This window comes from Typopeltis vanoorti, chromosome 19 (genome assembly GCF_054136105.1).
Source record: "Typopeltis vanoorti isolate ZY-2024b chromosome 19, IOZ_Tvanoo_1.0, whole genome shotgun sequence".
NCBI lineage: Eukaryota > Metazoa > Arthropoda > Arachnida > Uropygi > Thelyphonidae > Typopeltis > Typopeltis vanoorti.
In genome coordinates this window covers 78,628,656-78,656,317 of record NC_143567.1, presented here as the reverse complement: position 1 = coordinate 78,656,317, position 27,662 = coordinate 78,628,656, and the positions used below count along the sequence as shown (strand labels likewise).

Genomic DNA, 27,662 nt, shown 5'->3' with positions numbered 1-27,662 from the left:
CAATACAGTCTATATTTAAGTTATAATTCAGCAGTTAGAATTGAAGGATATAAAGGAAGACTGTTTGTTGTAAATTCAGCTGTACACTACCTCCACTCTTATTCATCTTGTATATAGATTGCATTATGAAAGAAAGTGCCATTAAACCTGATATTAGAATTGGAGATATCAAACTTAGCTCTTTTCTTTATGCAGTTGATGTTGTACTCCTAAACAAATCCAGTGCACGTCTTAAGGATAACAGCTGTAACAAATTTGGTATGAAAATCAGTAGTAAAAGGACCAAAACTATGAAAATAGATAATTTAAGGTGGTATGGTTACTTAAACAGAATAGGAGAGGAATGGTTGGTAAACGAGATGTTTGATGCCAGAATGTCCAGAGAAAGATCAAAATATTAGATACAACAATATTGGAGTGCTGAGAAGTAATGGACTAAGTTGGAGGAAAATTGTTGATAGATTAGTAATGTAAATGTAATAATGTAGTATTGTCATAGTGGCTGTATACCCCCTTGAGGGTACGTATCAGAAAATTGATGACAATAAATAAGAAATTGCCTAAAAAACAACCAGCCATGCCATTTTCCTTAAATCTGGTTAAACTAATGTTTGAATCCCTCATCTTAAGAAAAGGTACAAATTTGACATCCTGAAACTGATTTTTTTTTTTAAATAGTTGCAAAAACGTTTTACATTAAAAAGACAGTTAAGACATACAGTATATTGACAATAACTGATTGGGAAATAATGCAAACTATAATGGCATCATGCCAAACCACATTAAAGATGTGCTTAATAAACAACTTCAGAGTGACTTTTAAATCAGCCATAAAAAATGGCTGTACTTATACTCTTGATAAGGATTAACATGACTAATTTTTTTTTTTTTTTTTTTTTTTTTTTTTTTGTACCTATAAAGTATCCTTCAGTCAGACTAGATGAATATTTCAATGTGCAGAATGAATAAATGTTATATATATCAGATTTTTTTGCAATAGAAGTTAGTACATGCAAAACTTTCAGCATTGCTGAATTATACAAGAAATTAAAGGGAGGGGATCTTAGTCTTGTTTATTCTGAGAATGTTATGTACATTGCTAATAAAACATTCAAAATAAATCATTTATTTTTACTTCTGTGTATGTATCAGTCTGCATATTGACATCCTTATAGTGCAAAATGTAATGCTTAGCCAAAGAAAAATGCCATTGCATTGGTCTCTTACTCTGTTATTATGTTGATATATAATATGTAGAACATTTAATTAATAATTACTTTTAAAATATTTAATGAAATATTTTATTCTTAATAGGCAGCATGAATTAGCATTACAGCAGCTAATGGAAACACAAGGATGTGCCTCAGGATCAATGTCTGTATGTCCTGAAGGTGTATCTGGTATCATACACCCACTCACCACTTCTCCTGCAGTGGCTACACCAGTCTCAAGTGGCCCAATTGTATATCCTTATGGCTCCATTTTGGGACCAACACCTACACCAGGTGCTCATCAACCAGTTACTGTACATACTACAACCATACCACCTCTTCCACCAACAGTTACCCATCCTGTTCTTTCTTCTCCAGAACTGGGTATAGATCCAACCAGCAATGTTCAGGCAGAAGTTATTGTACCAAGCTCAGGAAGGTCAGCACACATACACATATATATATATATATTTTTTTTTAAATTTAATTTAATTTTTTTGTTTGTTTGTTTTTGGAATTGTATAAATACTTAATCATATATGATTTTCTTTTATAAGTCTATTAAGTTGTAGCTGAAAATTTATATTGTTAGGTTTAATCAAATGTAAAACTGTGTTGATTTGGTTGGAAGTATGCTCTCATATCACATACCATTATCTCTTCTGCACTGCAAAAGTGACCAAGCTTTGCATTTTTCACTTTAAAAAGAATAGACCAGTTATCTTTATTTTCAAAGGAGTGAAAATTCTTTAGATGTCTTATTTCAACTTATATTTCAGTGGGAAATGATTTTCATTGTTCAGTGCAGCATTACTTCTCGTGCTAGAGATATGAAGCAGCAAAGAACCATGTTTCATCCTTACATGGGGTCTCCTGGCTCTTCTCCACTTGCAGTTCTGTACAGGGGATGATAATCTTGCAGTTCCTTACAGGAGCTTTTTTCATCTCATGGCTGGTTTTAGTCTAGAAATTGTTATGTGAATTTGTTCATTTTTTTCAAACATATTGCAAAAGCCCTTTGTGGGGTGGGGGGGATGCAAAAAACATTTAGGAGATGGTACTGATTAAAAACATGCTTGTAACTAAAATCCTTGACAATTAATGGAACACTCACAGGTTACGTAGTAGGGACTCCTGCTGTTTTCGACCTTTCATTGTCAGGGTAATAACCATAAAAATAACTTAATAAAAAGTGTCATTTTTTTTGTTTTCTAGGTACTCAAAAGATGAAGCACTGCAACTTTTGAGTACATCATTTCATTATTGCTTATCAGGGAAATCTTTCCTGATAAGCAATAACCCACCTCTCCTCTTTTCCCTTGATCTCTTCTGACATTATAATTGCTGTTACATACTTTATTATTTAAAATGCCTCCTTAACCTCTGATTCAGCATTTGCACAATATGTAGCTTAATTTCTTAATTCAAAGTATGCTTTAATGTCAACTTTTCCCTTCTGTTGATGTGAATGCTCAATATTAGTCGTAATCCATAATTCCAGTAATTTTATAAATTTCCTTTGGTTTCTAAAATAAACGTTACTGGCTTTATGGCTCTACTTAGCTAATTAGGTCCACTAATATTTAGATGAATACTATCACCACTTTCCATATTCCTTTTTTTTTATACTGCCTAATGCCACTGAACTTTAGAGGAATGGCACCAAATTATGAATTAATTTGGTTGTTAATTTCTATTAAGTTAGTAGTTGAAAGAAAAATTTTTATCAAGATTTCTCAACATGCCATATTAGCATGTATTCTATATTTAGATTTTATTGCTCTCAAGCAATAAGTTAACTTATACACCTTTAACTTTCATAAGTTAACTTATACACCCATTATAATTACTTGGCTTATATATTTGGGAGGTGTGGGGGGGAGGAATTTCCCAAGAGCCAGAGCTAGATAACTAGGAAGAGAGCCCCTATTCCTTAAAAGAATGGGAGGACCGACTGGAGCTTCTAACCTATTGATTTTTGTATTAGCTTAAATTTATTTATTATTGTAATCCATATTTATTTTCTTGAACACAGACCTGAACATCCTGGAAGAGTACTTCAAGCAGTGGTACTTGAAGCCAAATCCAACAAAAACTGTGTCCACAGTATTTCAACTGAACAATGCAGAGGCGAATTGACACCTCAACCTTTCTTTCTGTGGAAAAATGGTAGAACACGAGCCTCACCGCAAATACCTTGGAGTGAGCCTGGACAGAAGCCTAACCTATAAAAGGCACATCACCAACCTGTCCAACAAAATTAAAACAAGAAACAATATCATTTCAAGACATGCTGGAACAACCTAGGGTTGTGGTGCAGAAGTCCTAAGGTCATCTGCACTAGCCCTCATATTCTCTGCAGCAGAATATTGTGCCCTGTCTGGGAAAGAAGTGCACACACTAACATTATAGACACCCAGCTAAACTACCATGTGCACAATTAGTGGGACAGTAAGAAGCATCCCTCTCTCCTGGCTGCCTGTCCTATCTAACATTGCTCCACCAAACACGGAGAAGGCAAGCCTCAATTAATGAATTTAATAAAGCAATGAGCAACTCACTCCTGCCCCTGCACCAGACTCTCATAAATCCACCTAGTCTTTGCCTAAAATCTAGAAAGCCTTTCTAGTCCATGGACAAACTCTCTTCAGCTGCCCTGCCATCAACACCTGACATGTGGAGAGGATACTGGTCCAACAAACAGCTTCCTGGTAGAAGATCCCTGTGCTCTGCAGCCTGGTTTTGCTCTTCCTAGGAAGATTTGGTCATCAATCAACAGGATCAGAACTAACCAGGGCAGATGTGGCTACCTACTACATAAATGGAGGCTGTTAGACCACCCTTATTGTGATTGTTCTTCCGTGACTCAGATGATTACTCATATTGTGAAAGACTGCCCAAGGTGCCAATTTCACAGTGGTGGTCTACAGGACATCCACAAGGTGACAGATGAGGCCTTGGATTGGCTTTTCAGACTGGACATTGACCTGTAGCTATTCTGTATTCCATTTGCCATAAGAATAAATAAATAAATATGTATTTTCTGAATTAGCTTATTACAAACTATAATATCCTAAAAAAGGACTACATAATATGAACAAGAAATACACACTATACTAGCTCAAGCTCTCCTGTTCAGAATAACACCTTTGGCAAAGTTAGAAATGATTTCCCTACTTCCAACACACAGATAAGCTCAACACACATTGAAGGATGCAAGCTGATATATTACACCTTAACCAGGATCAATATAAAGATAATCCATTTATTGCAACTACAATATTATAAATGCATGACAAAATAAGCAAAGCTTTAGTGCAAGATTTGTAAAAAAAAAAAAAAAAAACATGCACATATTTATATAATGTTTGAAAAAATTCTAAAGAAAGAATATTATTACTAATAATTTATGTATATTTATTATTCATTGTAGCAAATTGGAAGCAATATTCAGCACTAAAACTTGGTGTCATGTAATATCTTTGAAGAATAAATTATTGAAGTTAAAAAAAAATATCATCATCAAATAGTTGATATATACCCTCAAGGGGTGTACAGGATATGATAGTACTACATAAAAAATTTACACCATTACTAAATTCCTATCTACAATTTTCGTCCAAATCAGTCTGTTACCTGTAAAGACTCCAATATTCTATATTTCTGTCTTCTAAGGCACTTTTTAGTATATCAATCCACCTATATCTTGATCTTCCTCTAGGTCTTTTTCCTGCCAACCTGGCAGAAAACACTTGTTTTGCTAAACTTTTCTCTCCCATTCTGTTTCCTTTCCCAAGTGACCATACCACCTCAGATTAGCTCTGCTAACAAACTCCTTTAATATGATAATTGTCATTGATGCCATCTGTTCATGCCCCTCATCTTTCTCAGGACTTTCATATCTGCAGTCTCTGGTCAAGTGTTTTACTTCTAACCCAGCTGTCAGATCCATAAGTTAAAATTGGTTTGAACACTGTCTTGTATACAGCTAATTTAGTGTTCCGACTAATTTCTCTCTTATTCCATATAAATTTATTCACTTGACTTCCTACTATACCAGCTTTGTTGATTCTGTTGTCTATTTCCATATTTAATTTACCATCTTCGCTGAAAATCGTGCCTGAGTAGCTGAAATGTTTTACTTGTTCTATAGGTTCTCCATTCAATGTGCAGTTGATATTTTCAATGTTTCTGCTTATTTTCATTGTCTTTATCTTTTTAATGCTGACCTTCATACCATATCTATTACAACAGTTATTCAATTTAGTCAGGGAATCTTGCAAACTTGTAGCAGATTTATGTAGAAGTATAACATCATCCGCATAAAGCAAAGAGCTGAGATTAATACCTCTAATTTTGATATCAGGTTTAATACCACTTTCCTTCATAATGTGATCCATATAGATAATGAATAACAGAGGGGATAATGTACACCCTTGTCTGACACCAGATTTAACATTAAACCACCTTCCTGTACTTCCTTCAATTCTAACTGCTGACTTACAACTCAAATAAAGACTAAGTATTGCTTGATATAATACCCCATTGACACCATATAACTGTAGCGTTTTGAATAGCTTCTGTCTTGGCACCTTTTCATATGCCTTTTCCAGATCTACAAAACTTAAATACAGATCTTTGTTATATTCTCATGATTTCTCAACTATCTGTTATAAAGTTGAAATCTGATCCTGACAGCCTCTATTTGGCCTGAATCCAGCTTGTTCTTCACCAAGCTTTTCTTCCACAATTCTTCTCAACCGTTTCTCAAGTATACTGGCATAAATCTTGCCCGGAACACTCAGTAATGAAATACCTCTGTAATTCTCACATTCGTTTTTATTTCCCTTTTTATATATGGGTACTATGAAAGCTCTACTTCAATCATCTGGAATTCATCCCTCTGTCCAAACCTTCTGAACTCTGCAGTGCAACCACTGTAAGACTTTTATACCTCCATACTTAAGCATAGCTGGTCTAATATCACCTACTCCTGCTGCCTTTCCACATTTCAGGCTTTTGATGGCTTTTTCTACTTCTAAGTATGGATATAACTACATGCCTGGTCAGTGTTTTTTACCACTGTGCTGTCATCACTGCTTGTTTCATTTAGCAATTTTTTGAAGTAATTACTCCATACTTCAAGGATATCTTTTTCTCCCGTTTTCATGTCACCTTTATCATCTCTAATTCCCAACACCCTTTCTTCCATTTATTAGCTTATTCAACAAACTCCAGAATATATTGCCACCTTCTTGATATTTATTTTCTATATTCTTGCCAAAGTCCTCCCATGACTTTTGTTTAGCTAGTTTTACACAGTGTTTAGCATTCTTGCATTTGTCTCTATATTCTCTAAGAGCACAAGCTGACTTATTTGACAGGAACTTTTGATATGCTGTCTTCTTTTCCTTCACTGCCTCTTTAACTTCCTGTGTCCACCAGGGAGTTCTGATTTTTCTATCCTTGCAGACAACCTCACCACATGCCTCTCTGGCTGAATCAATCAGTGTTTTCTTGAAGGCTTGCCACTAAATCTCCAAGGTTTGGTTACTGTTCTCAAACTCTTTCATTTTTTCTTCAATAATCTTTGTGTAATTTAGTCTACAGTTCACATCTGAGAGCTGATCAACTTTTATTCGCTTTAAAACTTTCTTACATGTTATTCTTTTCAATATGAAATTCAATTTTATCCTGCTCAAGACTAAATAGTGATCACTTCCAATTTCAAATCCTCTGTACACTCTGGTGTCCTGCACCAGGGAGAAAACATCACTATCAACAATAACATAGTCAATGAGACCTTTCTTATTCCTTGCCTCTTCTCTCCATGTTAATTTGTGCACATTTTTATGTTGGAACATGGTGTTAGTAATAACCAGTCCATGTCCTGAGCAGAAATCCAACAGGTATTTGCCATTATTATTAGCTTTTCTCTTTTGTCCAAATTTTTCCAAAATATTTTTGTATGTCTGACAATCATTTCCTACTCTGCTATTTAGATCCCCATCCCCAACAAGGACGAACTTTTCCTTTTTCATTGTGTCAGTTGCTTTTTCCAAAGCATCAAAAAATTCCTCCACTTCTACCTTAGTAGAACCTTCTGTTGAACCATAGGCACAAATAAGTCATTATCCAGTTCCCCATTCTGATATTTGTCCACGTCACTGTACGTGAGACTGCGTGCCATTCAAGAAGATTAGTCTCGTATTTAGTGTTGAATACAATGGCTACTCCTTCTTTTCCTTGATTGTCATTGACTGAATATAACATTTTGTATTTATTGCTCAGAAAGATCTCACCAGTTTTTGTCTTTTTTGTTTCAGTCACCCCTATTATGTCGATCTGGTACTTATCTGATTCCTCAGCTAGCTCCATTTCTTTGCCATTCAGGCTTCTTATGGTGATAGTACCGATCTTTAACTCTGGAAAAGTTGTGTTGGGGTGTGTTTCCAGATTTGTTCCAGTAGCTGACTTTTCGCTGTTTGCCCTGGCGAAAACAACGGGGGGGGCCTTGTTTAACCGGGTGATGCTCCAGCCGGCATGAAATTCTGTCACGTTGTACCATCATTTGAAATTTTTGTTTAAGCCAATAAGAACACAATTTGATCGACTAAATCTGAAATTGTCAGCCCATCCTCGTTCGAGAAGGTGAGGATTGAACATTAGATGAGAAGCCCTGGTCGGTTCATAGCTTTGACCAGTTATATAGCTTTGACCCTTAAGCACCCAAGAAAAGGGAAAAAAATTATTAAGAGGGCATTCCTCTTAATAATTTTTTTTTTTTTTTTTTTTTGGGGTGCTTAAGAGTAAAAGCTATATAACTGAGAGGAGACCTCCACATAGCCTTCAAAGGAATGTCGAGAACCTACCAGGGTTTCTAACCTAATGTCCAATCCTCACCTTCTCATGGTGTGCTCTTTTAGGTATCTACCTGGATACTGAACGGACGAAGATTGGCTGGCAATTTGGGATTTAGCCACAGAGGAAATATATATATATTATTATTATTAAGAGGGCATTCCATTCAGATCATCTTGGGATGGCATTCAATTCTATATACTACCCACCATTTTCAGGAAACAGGTCATCATCATCAAATTCCTGCCATGTACCCTCAAGGGGTATACAGGATATGATAGTACTACATGAAAAAAATTACATCATTACTAACTTCCTATCTATAATTTTCCTCCAAATCAGTGTATTACTTGTCAAGAATCCAACATTATCAGATCTTATATTTCTATCATCTAAGGCACTTTGTACCATATCAATCCACCTATATCTTGGTCTTCCTCTGGGTCATTTTGCTGCCAACCTGGCAGAGAACACTTGTTTTGCTAATCTTTCTTCGCCCATTCTGTTTAAGTGACCATACCACCTGAGATTAGCTCTGCTAACACATTCCTGGATGTTGACAATGTCAAGTTCTTTCCTAATATCCTTGTTTTTAATATGATATTGCCATTGATGCCATCTGTTCACGCCTATAATCTTTCTCAGGACTCTCATATCTGCGGTCTCTAGTCTTTGGTCAAGTGTTTTACTTCTGACCCAGCTCTCAGATCCATAAGTTAAAACTGGTTTGAACACTGTCTTGTATACAGCTGATTTAGTGTTCTGACTAATTTCTCTCTTATTCCATATGAATTTATTCAATTGACTTCTTACCATACCAGCTTTGCTGATTCTGTTGTCTATTTCTATATTTAATTTACCATCTTCAGTAAAAATCGTGCCTAAGTAGCTGAAATGTTTCACTTGTTCCACAGGTTCTCCATTCACAACACAGTTGACATTTTCAATGATTCTGCCTATTTTCATTGTCTTTGTCTTTTTATTGCTGACCTTCATACCATATCTATTACAACAGCTATTCAATTTAGTCAGAGAATCTTGCAGACTTGTAGCGGATTTATTTAGAAGTATAACATCATCTGCATAAAGAAAGAGCTGACATTAACATCTCCAATTTTGATATCATGTTTAATACCACTTTCCATCATATTGTGATCCATATAGATAATGAATAACAGAGGGGATAATGTACATCCCTGTCTCACACCAGATTTAAAATTAAACCATCTTCCTGTACTTCCTTCAATTCTAACTGCTGACTTACAACTCAAATAAAAACTAATTATTGCTTGATTGCTTTCTTCTTTTCCTTCACTGCCTCTTTAACTTTGTGTCCACCAGGAAGTTCTGATTTTTTTATCCTTGCAGACAACCTCACCACATGCCTCTCTGGCAGAATCGATGTTTTCTTCAGAGTTTGCCACTGAATCTCCAAGGTTTGATTCCTGTTCTCAAACTCTCATTTTTTCTTCAATAATCTTTGTGTATTTTAGTGTACAGTTCACATCTGAGTGCTGCTCAACTTTTATTCGCTTTAAAACTTTCTTACATGTTATTCTTTTCAATATGAAATTCAATTTTATCCTGCTCAATACTAAATAGTGATCACTTCCAATTTCAAATCCTCTGTACACTGGTGTCCTGCACCAGGGAGAAAACATCAGTATCAACAATAACATAGTCAATGAGACTCTTCTTATTCCTTGCCTCTTCTCTCCATGTGAATTTGTGCACATTTTTATGTTGGAACATGGTGTTAGTAATAACCAATCCATGTCCTGAGCAGAAATCCAACAGATATTTGCCATTACTATTAGCTTTGCTCTTTTCTCCAAATTTTCCCAAAATATTTTTGTATGTCTCACAATCATTTCCTACTCTGCTATTTAGATCCCCAACAAGGACCAACTTTTCCTTTTTCATTGTTTCAGTTGCTTTTTCTAAACCCTCAAAAAATTCCTCCACTTCTACTTTAGTAGAACCTTCTGTGGGACCATAGGCACAAATAAGTCTCATTGTCCATTTCCCCATTCTCATATTTGCCCACATTACTCTACTTGAGACCGACTGCCATTCAAGATGATTAGCCTCATATTTTGTGTTGAATACTATGGCTACTCCTTCTTTTCTTTGATTGTCATTGCCTGAATATAACATTTTGTATTTATTGCTCAGAAAGATCTCACCAGTTTTTGTCTTTTTTGTTTCAGTCACCCCTATTATGTCGATCTGGTACTTATCTAATTCCTCAGCTAGCTCCATTTCTTTGCCATTCAGAATTCTTATATTGATAGTACCGATCGTTAACTCTGGTGATGTTGAGTTGGGGTTTGTTTTCGGATTCGTTCCAGTAGCTTACTTTTTGCTGTTCGCCCTGGTTCCCTGGCGAAAACAACGGGGGCCTTGTTTAACTGGGTGACGCCCCAGCAGGCATGAAATTTTGTCATGTCGTACGATCATTTTTTATTTTGGTTTAACCAATAAGAATACAATTTGGTCGGCTAAATCCCAAATTGCCAGCCCATCCTCGTCTGTTCAGTATCCAAGTAGATACCCAACAGGGTGCACCACGATAAGGTGAGGATTGGACATTAGGTCAGAAGCCCTGGTCAGTTCTCCGCATTCCTTTAAAGGCTATGTGGAGGTCTCCTCTCAGTTATACAGCTTTGACCCTTAAGCACCCCTTCAGGAAACAGGTGAGTAGTTAAAAGTCAGTTACTGGAACAAACTCCATTTAATATCAGTAGACTTGAAGATGGGCATAATCAGTGTGCTTATCTTCAATTCAACATAAAAGAAGTTGACCTGAGCAGAAGATTAGAAAATGATCACACTGACATACTATATACACATGAGGTCTCAAAGCCAATAACTCTATAGTGCCATGTGTGGGCAAGTTGTTGTTGTGTGGGATTCTCCCAGTTTGCCTCATCTGTCCCTTAGGACTGGTTGAGCCCTCCAATGAGGAATTTTAAGTATTTTTTTTTTTTACTATAAATCTGTGTGTGTGTGTGTGTGTGTGTGTGTGTGTGTACAAGCCAGTTTGCCTTTTCTGGGCAATGAAAAACCCTCTACTTCTTATGAGACCATCTAATTCACCTTTAGTCAAAAGAGACCAGGGAAAGGTTCTTCACGTCATGGATTGGAATCGAACTCAGGTCTTCATCTATACTGACTGAGCTACAAAGGCTCTATGTGGGCAAGTGATCAGAGTGAAAGGACACTATTAATATATTTCTTGAAAAGTGATATCAGTGTGTGTTTGACAAACTTCATTACAAAAAGGACATAAGTATAAGAAATGAAGGAAGAGAATGGGAAGTTAGTTCAATGAGTTCAGAGATGAATGATATATGGATGAATAATTGGTGTTAATGAAATAAACAAGACAAAAACAATTGAGATTAATCTAAATAAGAAATACAAGATGTTATATCCAGGCAATAATGATCAGGGATAGGAAGAAGGTGCTATAGTGTACCACACGAAACACAAAGTTAATCTTCTTGAATGGTGGGTATTTTCAAGTAAAGTGATGTGGGTAAACATCACAGAGCTTTCTAATGAGAAATAAGCTGGACTAAATTTTTGCTAGCATTGAATTTCATTAGGTTATCTTCACCCTCATCAGAGAATAGCAAGATGTCACTGTGCTTAAGGAAATGAAATCTCAAGTTTTTCATTCCACAAATAGACAAACTGGCATAAAGAACATGGGGTGCTTAAGGGTCGAAGCTGTATAACTGAGAGGAGACCTCCACATAGCCTTTAAAGGAATGCAGAGAACCGACCAGGGCTTCTGACCTAATGTCCAATCCTCACCTTCTCGTGGTGCACCCTGTTGGGAATCTACTTGGATACTGAATGAACGAGGATGGGCTGGCAATTTGGGATTTAGCCGACCAAATTGTATTCTTATTGGTTAAACCAAAAAAAAAAAAAAAATGATGGTACAACATGACAAAATTTCATGCCGGCTGGGGCGTCGCCCGGTTAAACAAGGCCCCCCATTGTTTTCGCCAGGGAACCAGGGCGAATAGCGAAAAGTCAGCTACTGGAACAAATCTGAAAACAAACTCCAACTCAACATCACCAGAGTTAAAGATCGGTACTATCAACGTAAGAAGCCTGAATGGCAAAGAAATGGAGCTAGCTGAGGAATTAGATAAGTACCAGATCGACATAATAGGGGTGACTGAAACAAAAAAGACCAAAACTGGTGAGATCTTTCTGAGCAATAAATACAAAATGTTATATTCAGGCAATGACAATCAAGGAAAAGAAGGAGTAGCCATAGTATTCAACACAAAGTACGAGGCTAATCTTCTTGAATGGCAGGCAGTCTCAAGTAGAGTAATGTGGGCAAATATGAGAATGAGGAACTGGACAATGAGACTTATTTGTGCCTATGGTCCCACAGAAGGTTCTACTAAGGTAGAAGTGGAGGAATTTTTTGATGCGTTAGAAAAAGCAACTGGCACAATGAAAAATGAAAAGTTGGTCCTTGTTGGGGATCTAAATAGCAGAGTAGGAAATGATTGTGAGACATACAAAAATATTTTGGGAAAATTTGGAGAAAAGAGCAAAGCTAATAATAATGGCAAATATCTGTTGGATTTCTGCTCAGGACATGGACTGGTTATTACTAACACCATGTTCCAACATAAAAATGTGCACAAATTCACATGGAGAGAAGAGGCAAGGAATAAGAAAAGTCTCATTGACTATGTTATTGTTGATAGTGATGTTTTCTCCCTGGTGCAGGACACCAGAGTGTACAGAGGATTTGAAATTGGAAGTGATCACTGTTTAGTCTTGAGCAGGATGAAATTGAATTTCATATTGAAAAGAATAACATGTAAGAAAGTTTTAAAGCGAATAAAAGTTGATCAGCTCTCAGATGTGAACTGTAGACTAAATTACACAAAGATTATTGAAGAAAAAATGAAAGAGTTTGAGAACAGTAACCAAACCTTGGAGATTCAGTGGCAAGCCTTCAAGAAAACACTGATTGATTCAGCCAGAGAGGCATGTGGTGAGGTTGTCTGCAAGGATAGAAAAATCAGAACTCCCTGGTGGACACAGGAAGTTAAAGAGGCAGTGAAGGAAAAGAAGACAGCATATCAAAAGTTCCTGTCAAATAAGTCAGCTTGTACTCTTAGAGAATATAGAGACAAATGCAAGAATGCTAAACACTGTGTAAAACTAGCTAGACAAAAGTCATGGGAGGACTTTGGCAAGAATATAGAAAATAAATATCAAGAAGGTGGCAAAATATTCTGGAGGTTGTTGAAGAAGCTTAGGAATGGAGGAAAGAGTGCTGTAAAAGGAGTTAGAGATGATACAGGTGACATGAAAACTGCAATAAAAGATATCCTTGAAGTATGGAGTAATTACTTTGAAAAACTGCTAAATGAAGCAAGCAGTGATGACAGCACAGTGGTAAAAAACACTGACCAGGCATGCAGGCAGGAATACATATCCATACTTGAAGTAGAAAAAGCCATCAAAGGCTTGAAATGTGGAAAGGCAGCTGGAGTAGATGATATTCGACCAGAAATGCTGAGGTATGGTGGTATAAGAGTCTTACAGTGGCTGCACTGCATAGTTCAGAAAGTCTGGACAGAGGGACGAATTCCCGATGATTGGAGTAGAGCTCTCATAGTACCCATATATAAAAAGGGAAATAAAACTGAATGTGAGAATTACAGAGGTATTTCCCTACTGAGTGTTCCTGGCAAAATCTATGCAAGTATACTTGAGAAATGGTTGAGAAGAATTGTGGAAGAAAAGCTTGGTGAAGAACAAGCTGGATTCAGGCCAAACAGAGGCTGTCAGGATCAGATCTTCACTTTACGACAAATAGTCGAGAAAGCATGGGAATATAACAAAGATCTGTATTTAAGTTTTGTCGATTTGGAAAAGGCATATGATAAGGTGCCAAGAGAGAAGCTATTCAATACGCTGCAGTTATATGGTGTCAATGGGGCATTATATCAAGCAATACTTAGTCTTTATTTGAGTTGTAAGTCAGCAGTTAGAACTGAAGGAAGTACAGGAAGATGGTTTAATGTTAAATCTGGTGTGAGACAAGGATGCACATTATCCCCTCTGTTATTCATTATCTATATGGATCACATTATGAAGGAAAGTACTATTAAACATGATATCAAAATTGGAGATGTTAATGTCAGCTCTTTGCTTTATGCAGATAATGTTATGTTATACTGCTAAATAAATCCGCTACAAGTGTGCAAGATTCTCTGACTAACTTGAATAACTGTTGTAATAGATATGGTATGAAGGTCAGCAATAAAACGACAAAGACAATGAAAATAGGCAGAATCATTGAAAATGTCAACTGTGTTGTGAATGGAGAACCTGTGGAACAAGTAAAACATTTCAGCTACTTAGGCACGATTTTTACTGAAGATGGTAAATTAAATATGGAAATAGACAACAGAATCAGCAAAGCTGGTATGGTGGGAAGTCAATTGAATAAATTCATATGGAATAAGAGAGAAATTAGTCGGAACACTAAATTAGCTGTATACAAGACAGTGTTCAAACCAGTTTTAACTTATGGATCTGAGAGCTGGGTCAGAAGTAAAACACTTGACCAAAGACTAGAGGCCGCAGATATGAGAGTCCTGAGAAAGATTAGAGGCGTGAACAGATGGCATCAATGGCAATATCATATTAAAAATGAGGATATTAGGAAAGACCTTGACATTGTCTGCATCCAGGAATGCGTTAGCAGAGCTAATCTCAGGTGATATGCTCATTTAAACAGAATGGGCGAGGAAAGATTAGCAAAACATGTAGTTTCTGCCAGGTTGGCAGGAAAACGACCCAGAGGAAGACCAAGATATAGGTGGATTGATATGGTACAAAGTGCCTTAGACGATAGAAATATAAGATCTGATAATGTTGGAGTCTTGACAAGCAACAGACAGATATTTAGGAAAATTGTAGATAGGAAGTTAGTAATGATATTATTTTTTCATGTAGTACTATCATATCCTGTACACCCCTTGTGGGTACATGGCAGGAATTTGATGATGATGATGATGCATAAAGAACATACACAATTAATAGATAATACCTCCTTTGTTGCTTAAGCTGTAATTTTAAACAACAAGCATTATTGCTTGAGGCTTTGGTTATGGAAGATTTGAAACTTGAATAATATGATCATCACAAAGATTTCTTAAATGATGAAGAGTAATGGAGTGTACTGTCATCACTAGAATTCTGAATAGAATTTGAGGTTAGCAAGAAATGTCATTAATATATAGGAAGAAGAATATGGATGAAAGCGAAGAGTGCTTGGCTACACTGATATTGGTGGGGATGTTTGAACAGAATAAACTGATCTAATTGAACAAAAGCAAAATGCAGACCTAAAGTAACAGCTCAGTAACTAAGCCTCTATACCTTACTTAGTCTTATGTCCTTGGAAATGTCAAGAGTGACCACACTTGTTTCCCCAGGCCTTTCTATAACTTTTGGACAGATGCGATGGTTGACTAGGAAATGTGCTATTTAGCATAAATGGCAGAATCATAAAAAAAAATCAGCTAATGCATTTTATTTCGATATAGGGAGTAGGCAAGGCTGCTTTAGCCCTATCTAATGGTAGAACTCAATTTATTGTAGAATTGATTATTAATGATCTCCATTCTTTTGAGAGGAAGTGTTTCTCGGCTCACTTTGTTTTCCCTAACGGACTCTAGGCTCTTTCATTCAAGAAATTATATTCTTGGCATCTATAATTTATAACTAACTAACAAAACTTTCAACATCTATCTCTAATCCAAAGTTTTTTGATAATAAGGTGTAACCTTTTGACTACTTGTATATGGATAATATATGATTTCTGCATTACTTCAACCTTTATCTCCTCTGGATCTGGCTCCCACTGATGAGATCCCAATAAAGGTTGAAATTGGTCTGGACAGTGGCCCTTCTCATAATGCATAGTATTTGACACACACCCTTTCAGATATTATACATATCTGCAAGGGTGTGTGTTTTGCATTATTGGATACTATGGCAATTGATGTGAAGTTATTAGGCTCTATATACGTAGTAGCCCAGTTGTGGGCCATTTGTATATAGAGTTGTTGAGATACTTCATGTGCAAACATTGTTTGCTTACACTTGGAGAAAGGATTAAACCAAAAATATAATTTCTTGGCATCTTTAATTTATAATCAAGCAAAAAAACTTTCAACAAATTTCTATAAACATGATTAAATCAAATTCAGGATGAACCTGAATAGCAAAAAAAAAATCATCAACGTAGTGGACTCAGAATAGTGGTCGAGGTCGAATAGTTGAAAATGGCATGTTCTAAATAATGGAGGTTGAAGTTCTTCACATGGCTTGCCTTCGGTTTGTTTTTAGATTTGTTCTTTCAACTGAAATAATTACTGTGCAGGATAAAGTTGAAAATCTTAATATGAGGATGAAGTCCTGAGATAATAAACACATAGTATCAGCTAAGGAAATATTTGACAGAAACACAATTTCAAATCTGAGCTTGTAGAGTTATGCAAGGAAATAGCAGAATTTTTGAAAAACAGCCATAAACTTGCTCAATAATTGTGATAAAAATTTTGTAATTTTATAGGTTGGAAATTAGTGCAGTTAAGTAGGTCTCAGTTGGCTGCCCTCTTTTTTAAACTTTTTAGTTTTCTCATATACTCATTTTATAGCTTGGGTTTCTTATTATTTTTCAAATGTTTTTACTGGTTAGATGATTTATCAAAGTTTGATGGTATTTATACCACACATTAGTTTAGGTTTTATACTATATCATACATTAGAATGAATGGAAGCATTTATTTATAATATCAAAGGCATGTTGTTTCTTTATCATTAATGTTTAAATTGGTATTTTAATTTCACCAATTGTTTTAAGCTGCATATCATGTTGTGCATAAATTGTAACCAAATGGGTCTTAATAAGGTGCTAATTTAAACAACAACAAAAAAGCTTGCTTAGATATTCTGGTGTATAAATATTTTCTGAAAGTATACTTTGGATTTGGGATAGTTTTTCATCCTTTTTTGGCTTCAATAGATTATTTCACAAGAAATTATATTCTTGATTTTATCCATACTGGCAGTCCGTGACTTACGTAAGAATTCTGCAAATTTCATTCACAGGATACACACACACACAATTTAGAGTTCAGTATGTAATTATTAATGCATAGTAATATAATTAAGTTTAAATAGTATGAGAAAATATTGAAAAATGTTTATTTTGGCCATTTTCATCCTTACATATGAAATTATCAAGAGATGACTGAACAGTGGCTTCTTTCTTCTCTTCATAAAGCTATCAATAACAGGCTAAAAGTGTTATCTATTTTTCTATGAACTTTTAAGACTAAGGCATTGGCATTATCGAGAAATGTTCATCATGAAAAAGCGTTATGTTATGGAAGAATCATGTTCAAGAGTGTTGTGTATGCACATTACTTATGGTAATGATGTTTTTAATGCCTGTCACAACACAAAAATCAACTTCAAAAACTTCTAAACGTTTTCAATGACAGGACACTTCATGGTACAACATATTGGTACAGAATTTTTTAAAGATAAGAGATAATTTTTTTTAATATAATTTTCATTTTCATCATAGATTAATTTTGGTACATTTACAACGGGTTCACTTCTGTTCCTTTTTCCAGTCATCATCATACTCTATCCCAGCACACACACATACTAAAGTTTATGAAAGCATATCAATACAAATACATATTACAGCAATGTTCAGTGGTAGGGAAGATGCACACATGCACCATATAGACTGTCTGCCTTGCAGATAATGTGAGTAAAGTAAGTAAAATTTTTATAACTCAAATTCTTTTAACAGCCCTTTCAGGATAATTTTGCAAGTCAAAATTTACATAAGTTGAATTTTTATAAATCAGGGACTTCTTGTATTTTCTCCTAAATTGTAAAAAAAATATGGCAGTGATTTATTTTCATGACTTACTTTTTGCATACTCATTATCTTCACAAATCGTCCTGATATAGTGATCTCTCCCTACAAAATGTATATTGCACCGCATTATAGTAAGAGTCACTTTTGCAGACTGTTTTCAACTTTACTGAGGTACAAACTTGAGTCCAAAAATATAATTTGAGTGGTTAGTCTAGAGGCATTCTTTAGGTCAGTTTCCCACTTCTGACTGCAGTTATTTAGGCACATTTCTATCTCAGTTTTCATATGCAGTCCCTAAACTAAATTCAGAATTTTTTTTTTTTTTCTCTCCCTAGATCAGGATTCCGATATTTTAACTCCTTATTCATTCTATGTATTGTGAGCTTACTTATCATCATCATCATCAAATTCCTGACATGTACCCTCAAGGGGGTGTACAGGATATGATAGTACTACATGAAAAATGTACATCATTAATAACTTCCTATCTACAATTGTGAGCTTACTATATATCCCAAATTTTCTTATTGATATATATCTGCTGTATTTTCTCAGGGCTGTTTTGTCTGCAGAGTAAAAAACTTGACTTATCAGAGTGATAAAACCTTTGCTACCTTTGTGTGAAACCAGCTAATCTATCTTCAGTTAAAAAGCCTCTTTTATTATCAAAGAAATGTTTCTCACTACATTGACAAGAATCAAATGCAGATCTTTTCCAACACTACTATCTATACTGTGCAGATGCTATAAGTAAAAATAGCTGCAAAATTAATACATAAAAAAAATGAAAAAACTTGCAAGAACAGCCATATATCACAGTGACATGTTGAATCGCAAGGTATGATAAAAAAAAAAAATGGAATATAAGATCATAATGTTTATCTGCCATTTTATTACTGTCTCCTTTGATGTAGCCCCCTTGTGACTTGATAAAGTGGTCCCAGCATTTATACAGTTGTTGAATATTGTTGAAACCTAATCATCTGAGTTATTTTCAAATCTTCTTCTCCTTATTACCAATTTGAATTTTGATGAAAAATCAGTGGATGCATTTTCTGTTTTGTATGGAATAATGTCATTTCTAGCCAGAAATTCCTGACAGTGTTCTAATTGTCCAACATTTAGCATAATTTCTCTTGAACTTGGAAACTAATCAGGTATTCTTGTTAGTATCCTCTCCAAGAATAAAACTTGTTTTTTTGGAAATCATAAAAAAATTGCAAGTCTTTTTTGTGGTTTTATGGCATTTTTTTCCAATTGGAAGCAAAACGTAAAGCGTATGTACCATTTCTGAAGTCTATCATCAATCTTATCTCTCTCTTTACATTTAAGATTTAAATGTCTTTGAACCGGATAAATTTTCTAATTATTTATAATTAAAAGCTTCTTTTTATTATAATTTGATCTGTTTATAAACCCTACGGTATGCATAAGTGCCAGTTTTAATTTTTTTAGCTGTAATAAGTTTTATTTCTATGCAGTAATATTTTTCTTTTTTCCGTATTAGTGAAAGTGCTCATGTTCATCACCACCACATACATCAACATCATTATCACCATCATCATCCTCCACCTCCACGACTTCACCATTTTGGAATGTCTTCAGGATTACACATTGGATTACCCTCAGGAGTGGTGGGTTTATTGTATTAATCTCGCACAGATTTATATACATATATATAGTATGTTAAATTGTTCTTATGTGTATATTTTGTTCTATTCTGTGTGCAGACGTGTAATTTGAAGCTCCTGTAAAATGAGTGATTTTTTTTTATTATTTATTGAGTGTTTTTTTAGATTAGTTAGTGAATTTTGCTATTTTTATTGTATTTGCTAGTATCTTTTAAGACTTATTTTAAATTAAGATAGTTTTTAAAAAATGTCACCAAAAACCTGGTAGAACAAGAGAATAACATCAAACAATAAAAAAGGAACGAAAGCATGTTAGTTGTAAGTTACCGGTGAATAATAATGATAATAAGGTAAGTTAATTAAAATATAAGAAAAAAAGAGTCACATGGTATGGCAATTCAGTAATTAAATTTATGCTTGATGGAGTCACTCCATTGAGGTTCCCAGGAGCTAAAATAAAGGATGTAACAAAGGCAATAATAAAAAAACAGAAAAGTGAAAGAGATTATAGTGCTAGTTGTAACTAATGATTAAGTAATGACAAATATAGTATGAGAGAGGATGTGAGACTTGATTGAAGAAGCAAGAAAGGAAAGTGAGAAAGTAAAAATATTTAGTTTATTACCGACATACGATAGTAATGATTTCAGAAGGTGGGCAGTGATGGCAAATGATTCGATGTACAGGCTATGGGGGTGGGGGGTGGGCTGATGTTACTTAGAATGTGAGGAGTAAGTCTGGTAGAAAAGATTTTTATAAGAGAGATGGCCTTCACTTGAATGGATTTGATGTCGGGTGCCTAGAGAAATTATTTATTGGAATGATACCTAATGCAGAGAGTCAGGAAAATTTCTGGCTAGATCATCTTGGAATCTAGCCAGAAACAGAGGAACACTGAGGATGTGTATGAAGTTCAGCTAGGATGTCCAAATATAATAATATAATAGTGATAAGAATGTCAATGAGAATGGTTATGAATCTGCTGAATGGATGGATTAAAACTTTGGGTTCAGGCATTTTGAGCATGTATATGTGGGTGTGTGGGAGGAGGAAAGAGAAAATTGCCCAACTGGACCCAGCAAACTGTAGATTTAAGTATAAGAAAGTGAGGAAGTAACTTGTCATGTCTATACACAAATGCCAGGAACATTAGAAACAAAGTGGTTAAGTTTACTGCTTTGATGAATACATGTCCTAAAATTGTTGGCATTAGTGAAACCTAGTACTCAGAGTCAGATGTTGTAACTGGAAAGACTGCAAAGGATATAGCATTTTTAGGAATGACAGAGATGGGAGGGGGGAGGAGTCCAATTAATGATATCAGATGAGTCCAGTTAGGATAGAAACACATAAAAACAATAATAGTAATATCCCATGTAGTACTGAGTTTGAGACTATCAGGTGTAAAGTCGAGGCTAAGGATGAAATATATGGTAGGGTATTGATACAGACTTGGTTTATTTGCTGGGGATGAAGAAATGAATCGCCAAATTACCCTGATATGAGTAATTATTATGGGTATTTAATGATCTGAATATTCATTAGGTAGCAGGAAAAAAAACTCATGGTAAGAATGAAGAAGAATTTATAGCTGTTACATGACAACTTTCTCAAGCAGCATGTGAAAGAAGCAACTCAAGGACAAAGAGTATTAGATTTGATCATAGTGTCAGAAGGTAGGTTTCTCAGTTAAAAATGTGACAGTTTTGCTGCCAGTTGGTGACAGTATTCATGCCATACTGACCAGGGAAGTAATAAATATATGGATGTTCCAATCAAGATAGGTTATATGCTGAACTACAAATCTGGAAAGTATGATAAACTCAGGAGAAACATGTTTGGTTCCATGGTGCCAGTTACTAAATTGGAAGGATATCAGCAGTGCATGGGAAGCTTTGAAAAGATGCTTAAATGAAGAACTATCTGAATGTGTCCCTAGAGTTCAAAGAACAAATAGGATGGGAGTAAAATGGATGTGTAATCTCATTAAACAAGAGATCCATAAGAAAAAGAAGATGATATGGAAGGAATATCGTTCTTGCAAATAAGAGTGAGATGAGTTATGAAATATATAAAGCTCAGGCCAGAAAAGTTCCAAGTATTGAATGGAAAATTAATTTGAAGTAGGAAAAGAAATAAGCTGCACAGGCTAAAGGTTACCCAAAAGAATTTTATCATGGTGCAAGTAAAAGAAAGAATGAGTGGGAAAGAATAACTTTACTGAATGAAGATATGGTACCTTAGTATCAGAAGCAGATGAGATAGCTCAAATAATGAGTGCTCACTTCAGCAAGATCTATCAACACGGTGTATGTAACATAGTGCACAGCACTACCACTACATTGGATGAAGAGATAGAGGTGCATGAAAAAGAGATTCTAGGACTGTTGCATAACCTGGATAAAATTTTGGCATTCGGGACAAATTGGATATCAGCACGTTGCTAAAGGAATATTCAGTCTAGCTGGTTATGCCCTTGATATGTTTCTATGATTTGAGTCTTAGCTCAAATTCCATAGGAAAGAACATGATAATCCTATTTCACAAGAGTGGCACATAGACTAATATGTCTAGCTATTGACGTAATATTATCTCTGGAGTGATTGTTAAGATTTTAGAGAGGGTGGTAAGAACTTGCATATTGAAATGGATGGGCAAACAAGATGTACTTTGCAAGGAACAGCATGGGTTTCAAAGGCATTTTTCTGTTCTGGCTTCACTAGTTCATAAAATATGAGCAAATTGCTCATATTTTATGAACAATAATAATGTTATGGCTGAGTTGGATAAAGGGAATGGATACACTATGATATTGTTGGACTTTGATAAGGCATTTGATAGGATACCATATAAAGGCTGTCACATAAACTATTAGCTTGGATAAGTGGGTGGTTGGTTGATAGATATCAAAAAGTATTATATGGGAAGGTGGGTGAATCAGCCACCTTTAGTTAGGCACTGAGATGCCAAGGTTTAATTCTTGTTTTCAAACTGCTTCATATTCTCTTTAATAATTTTTGTATAGTTGAATCTAAAGTTTACATGTAAAAGCTGTTCAACTTTAATTCTTTTTAAAACTTTCATACATACAGTTCTTTTCTATGTAATATCCATTTTTATTTTGCTCAGCACTATGTAATGGTCACTTCTAATTTCAAATCCCCTCTGTACACTCTTGTATTCTGAACCGGCATGAAGGTATCGCTAACAATAATTACACTTTCAATGAGGATTTTCTTATTTCTTGTATCTTCTCTCCACATGAACTAGTGCACATCTTTATGTTGAAACATAGTATGAGTAATGACTAGTCTGTGTCCAGCAAATACCATTATCATTAGCTTTTCTCTTTTCCCAGTACATTCCTATGTGCCTGTTGGGATTCATTTTGTACCCTGCTGTTTTGATCTTTAACAAGGACCATTTTTTCCATTTTCTTTTTGCCAGCTGCCTGTTCTAATGACTCAAAAAATTCTGCCACTTCTTCCTTAGAAGAAACTTCTGTAGCACCATATCCACAAATAAGTTTCATTGTTCAATTACTCATTTTGAAGTTTGTCCACATTACTCTACTTGAAACTACCTTCCAATCACGAAATTTATCTTCATGTTTGGTGTTGAATGTTATTTTTGTGCCTTCATTTCCTTGATCATTATTATTTGAGTGTGACATCCTATACTTATGATTTAGTAAGATCTCACCTATTTTTGTGTTCTTTGTTTTAGGGTGATTCATTAAGTCCTCTACTGTTCAATATTTTAATGGATGAAATAATAACTGAACTAAAATAAGATCAGCTAATGGAATAAAAATTGATAATATGTTAAATCTAATCTAGTGTGCAGATGATGTAGTCATGTAGCAGACATAAAAGATAATTTACAAAGAGAAGTATTTAATTTTTAATAGAGTTGTCATAAATATAACATGGACATATCAGTAGATAAAACTAAAACACTCATGATTAGTAGGCAACCTTTCAGGTATTAAAATAAACAGAAAAATAATGATGTGTTACATTTTAAAAACTTAGGAATTCATCTTAAACTAAACATATTTAGTCGTTTTATAATTAAAAATACAAACCTATTTAATACTTACCATTTACAGACATCTTACATTATAGCCTACCAGTTTTGCCAGCAAACTGTCTAGCTTTTTCAAGGTGTTTACGGAAAGACATAAAAACTAGTAAATGCAAATTGAAAGGAACATAAAAACATTGTAAACAAACTAGTAGCTAAGGTTACACGTTCGCGTGACAGAAACTGAAAGGACTTATTGTTCTTATTCATTATCACGCATGCATGTTTGTTGTAAACGTGTAATGTGATTACTGGCTAGCTGTAGTTCAGATGGATTTAGAGAGAGGATCAGGTTTTTCTGCAAACTGTTTAGGATTGCACCCTGATTTCTGTTGAGGTTTCTGCTGGTTATTAACACTATTGTGGCTTCCTTGAACAAACGATGTCTGTAGTCGTCATCCAGATATGGCATGGAGCTGTTTTGCCACTCTATCGTGGTTAGACGTACAGAAATGATGTGCTAAGCCAGAAGAGATACTTCTGTTGTGGTTTACATCACCAACATGTTCTTTTTTGTCTGATTTCTAAACTCCGTGAAGTTTGTCTGATGTAGGCAAGACCACAGGAGCAAGGAATGTAATATACTCCTGGATATTTGTGGAAAGGTACCTTATCTTTTGGGGATCCTAAAACCTGTCTGATGCTGGTGATTGGTTTTAAGCCCACTCTTATGTTGTAGGCTCTTAGTATTCTGGCTATTTGATAAGAAATTGACTATTTGAGTAGAAATGTGCTGGGAGCTTGATTCTTCTTGTCTGGGGTTGTCACCGTATAGATATTTTTTATTATTAGGAAAATTGTGTGAAAAACAATTTGATAAGATCAGAAATGAAGAATTATACAAGTGTCTTATGACCAATAAATTAACGGATAGCAAATAGGGGGGAGGAGGCAAAAGCATGTCAACAGAATGCAAAAAAAAAAAAAAGAATAATTAAACAAATAGAAAAATGGAAAAACCAGTTGGAAAACCATGAAAAATGGTGGTAAGATGAATTGCAATAAACATTGTCGCAACAGGTTTGAGACTTAAAGAGAAGGATGAAGAAGTAATAAATAGTATTAGTAATCATAATATTTTGTTAGTTACCATGGGTGTGCTAAGGTTTTTTTTTTATTTTTATTAATTTATATATATTTTTTTTACATATTCCAGAAATCTTGTTCTAGAGACCAAACATCGAACTTTTCAAGCCATTTCTGGCCTCTAGTAAGTATGGTAGTAGAGTTCTTCTCCTACATAATGACCATCAAAAACACCTAGGGCATGGGAATCAAACTCACAACCTGTTGTTTGGAGAGTAGATACTCTAACCACTTGGCTAATAAGGCTGTCAAATTGATTGCACAGTTCTGTTTTCTTTAAACTAGGACAATACATATATATTATATAAAACAGATACTCTTAAGAGTAGGTAATGTTTCTCCAAAGTTAAGGATATATGAGAGATATAGAGACATTGGCAATTCACCAGACAGGATCAGATATTTCTGCTTGGATTGACATTTACGTCCAGCCTCTTCTGACATAAATATATCATGTCAGTAGCTTTCTCAGCATCTAAAAACTAGGCATCCTCTTCTGCTTATGATGCTGTTTTCACTTGTCCAAATACTAAGTATGTATAAATCTCATCCTTAAATCGAATACCACTCATGTGGTGGGATAGTGTACCTAAAAATTCAGTGCTGTCAAGGAGAGTAATTCAGCTCATCGATGCCTCCCTTGCACTCACTTCAAGCTCTATCTTACTGATGCAATGTTTTAGATCTGTGTCTGTTCTACAGGTACTTCTGTGATCACTGATCCATGGAACCGGTCATCATCATTCCTTTACTTTCTGTTGGGCCTGTTGAAACAATAGCAGCTGCCTAGCAACCCTTTTTCAGTACAACTGTAAACATACCAAAACTGCTTCTTCTCTTCCACCAGTTCAACATCTTTCCTCACGAAGTATTCCCAAACCTGTCACTCTTCAAGAAAAATGTCAATCTCCCATAAGGTCCGACTAGGGCAACCTCGTAAATATCGGCAAGTGTAGTCCTGTAACAGTAACTCAAATTTCATATGAAACTTTTATAGTTTCTATATTCAGCTTTGAAATAATGCTGGATTTAATATCCACTTAATTTTTATAATAGACTTCTTTTTTCTTAATCTTTATCTGTCTCCCCCCCCCCCACACACACACATGGCACTAATGTGCTTATAAGCTCCTTTCACCTCTTATATGGGATCACTGTATTTATATATTCACTAGGAGGGCTACGCCCCCTGGCGCTTATGGCGCCGAACCCCCCATGTTCCGGGCCGGTTCTCCTTGAATTCTGATGACTCGAAAGGGGGGTCCCCCTCCCCCAAGTTCCGGACTGGTAAGCTGATTCTCCTTCAATTTTGAAGACTCGACACTCAGGGTAGCCCCTGAGTTTCAAAACGTGACATAAAAAGGCTTATCATTTTATATATATAGGGTAGATTTATTTATTTATTTGAAAAATAAATAATGAGTTTATCAACTGAATATTTTCTTACGTCCCACTGTTAATATGATAATGTTCTCTGGTGAGTTTAAGGGAAAGTATTATCTTTCCCCATGCCGATCCTCAGGAATAAATACCCACAAAAAAGTATTGGCATTTCAGCAGGAGTGACTCTTCTGTGTGGCTAGCCCTATGCCTCTCTGGTGTGTCCTTATGTCTGTTGATGCTTGTGTTCACGGGACCAGTTTGCCCGCTTGCAGGAGGAAAAACCCCAGATAAACTGGGGAGAAAAACCCTGCAGTCCACGCCCAAGACCGGCTAACTTGGCTATGTCTGAAAAAGATCCTTAAGCTCCTTACATCGGCGATGGGAATCGAACCCAGGCATATGGTTGCGAAGCACATAGCCACTTGGCTAACAATGAAGAGTGTTTATCATAAAAGACATATACTGGACATGCAAATACGTATAATAAATACGGGAAATACAATAAATATGAATATACAATTTTCAGATAATACTGACAAGTATAAAAAATGAAGAAAATTCGAATTGTCAATAAAATACATCATATATGACATTTTGTTCTGTGTGACAGGCACCAACAGGATGATGCAATTAGCACCTCTCACCCGTATCTAGCATTACCTGTCAACTAACTCACTTGTCACAACACAATGCTTGTAGGGGTTGTTTTAAAATTGGTTTCTCAAGTGAAATAATTAAAATATAATAAATTTAGTTTAATCCTTTATCCAAGTGTGAGCAAACAAAGTTTGCGCCTGAAAGTATCTTCAGGACTGGGTTAAGATGGTACAACACCAGGGCAACTCGTTGCAAAGGTGGAGCAAGCTACCAACACTCCTATCTCAGTATCTCCTATAATGCAAAACACATCTCCTTGCGGATATGTCTAATGTTATGCATTAAGGGAAGGGCCACTACCCAGACTAGTTTTGACCTTTATTGAGGTCTCTTCAGTGGGAGCCAGGCCCAAGTGGAGATATCAGGCAGAAGCATTAGTATGTCATCTCTACCTATAGGAATTGCCAATTGGTGTGCCACCCTTTTTTAATAATTTACTCTGGATTTAGAGAAAGATGTTAAAAGTTTATTTTCCACTTGGTTAGAGTATAATAAATTTAGTTTAATCCTTTATCCAAGTGTGAGCAAACAAAGTTTGCGCCTGAAAGTATCTTCAGGACTGGGTTAAGATGGTACAACACCAAAAATTTTTTGAAATAATTAAAGTCTAATAATGAGAGTATAATTACATGTATTCTGTCTGTGTTTTTAATAATTAAATTTTTTTAGAAAATTGAATTATTAAAAATTCTTGGGCCTAGGAAACTGGGCCACCCCTACAATATATAAATGTTATGAGCCAAGGCAAGAATAAAAAATAAAACTTAAAAAGATAAATATTTATAA

At 35.3% G+C, this 27,662-nt stretch overlaps 1 protein-coding gene across 2 annotated transcripts in view; it reads left to right on the top strand.

Moving 5' to 3' along the window:
- LOC150096278 (uncharacterized) overlaps positions 1-27,662 on the top strand; it is a 269,156-nt gene that overhangs the window by 171,330 nt on the left and 70,164 nt on the right. For both annotated transcript variants that reach the window (XM_090409235.1, XM_090409234.1), the window contains exons 9-10: positions 1,315-1,650; positions 19,541-19,667. In XM_090409235.1, the coding sequence (XP_090265361.1) occupies positions 1,315-1,650; positions 19,541-19,667 (463 nt within the window). The remainder of the gene's footprint in view (positions 1-1,314; positions 1,651-19,540; positions 19,668-27,662) is intronic.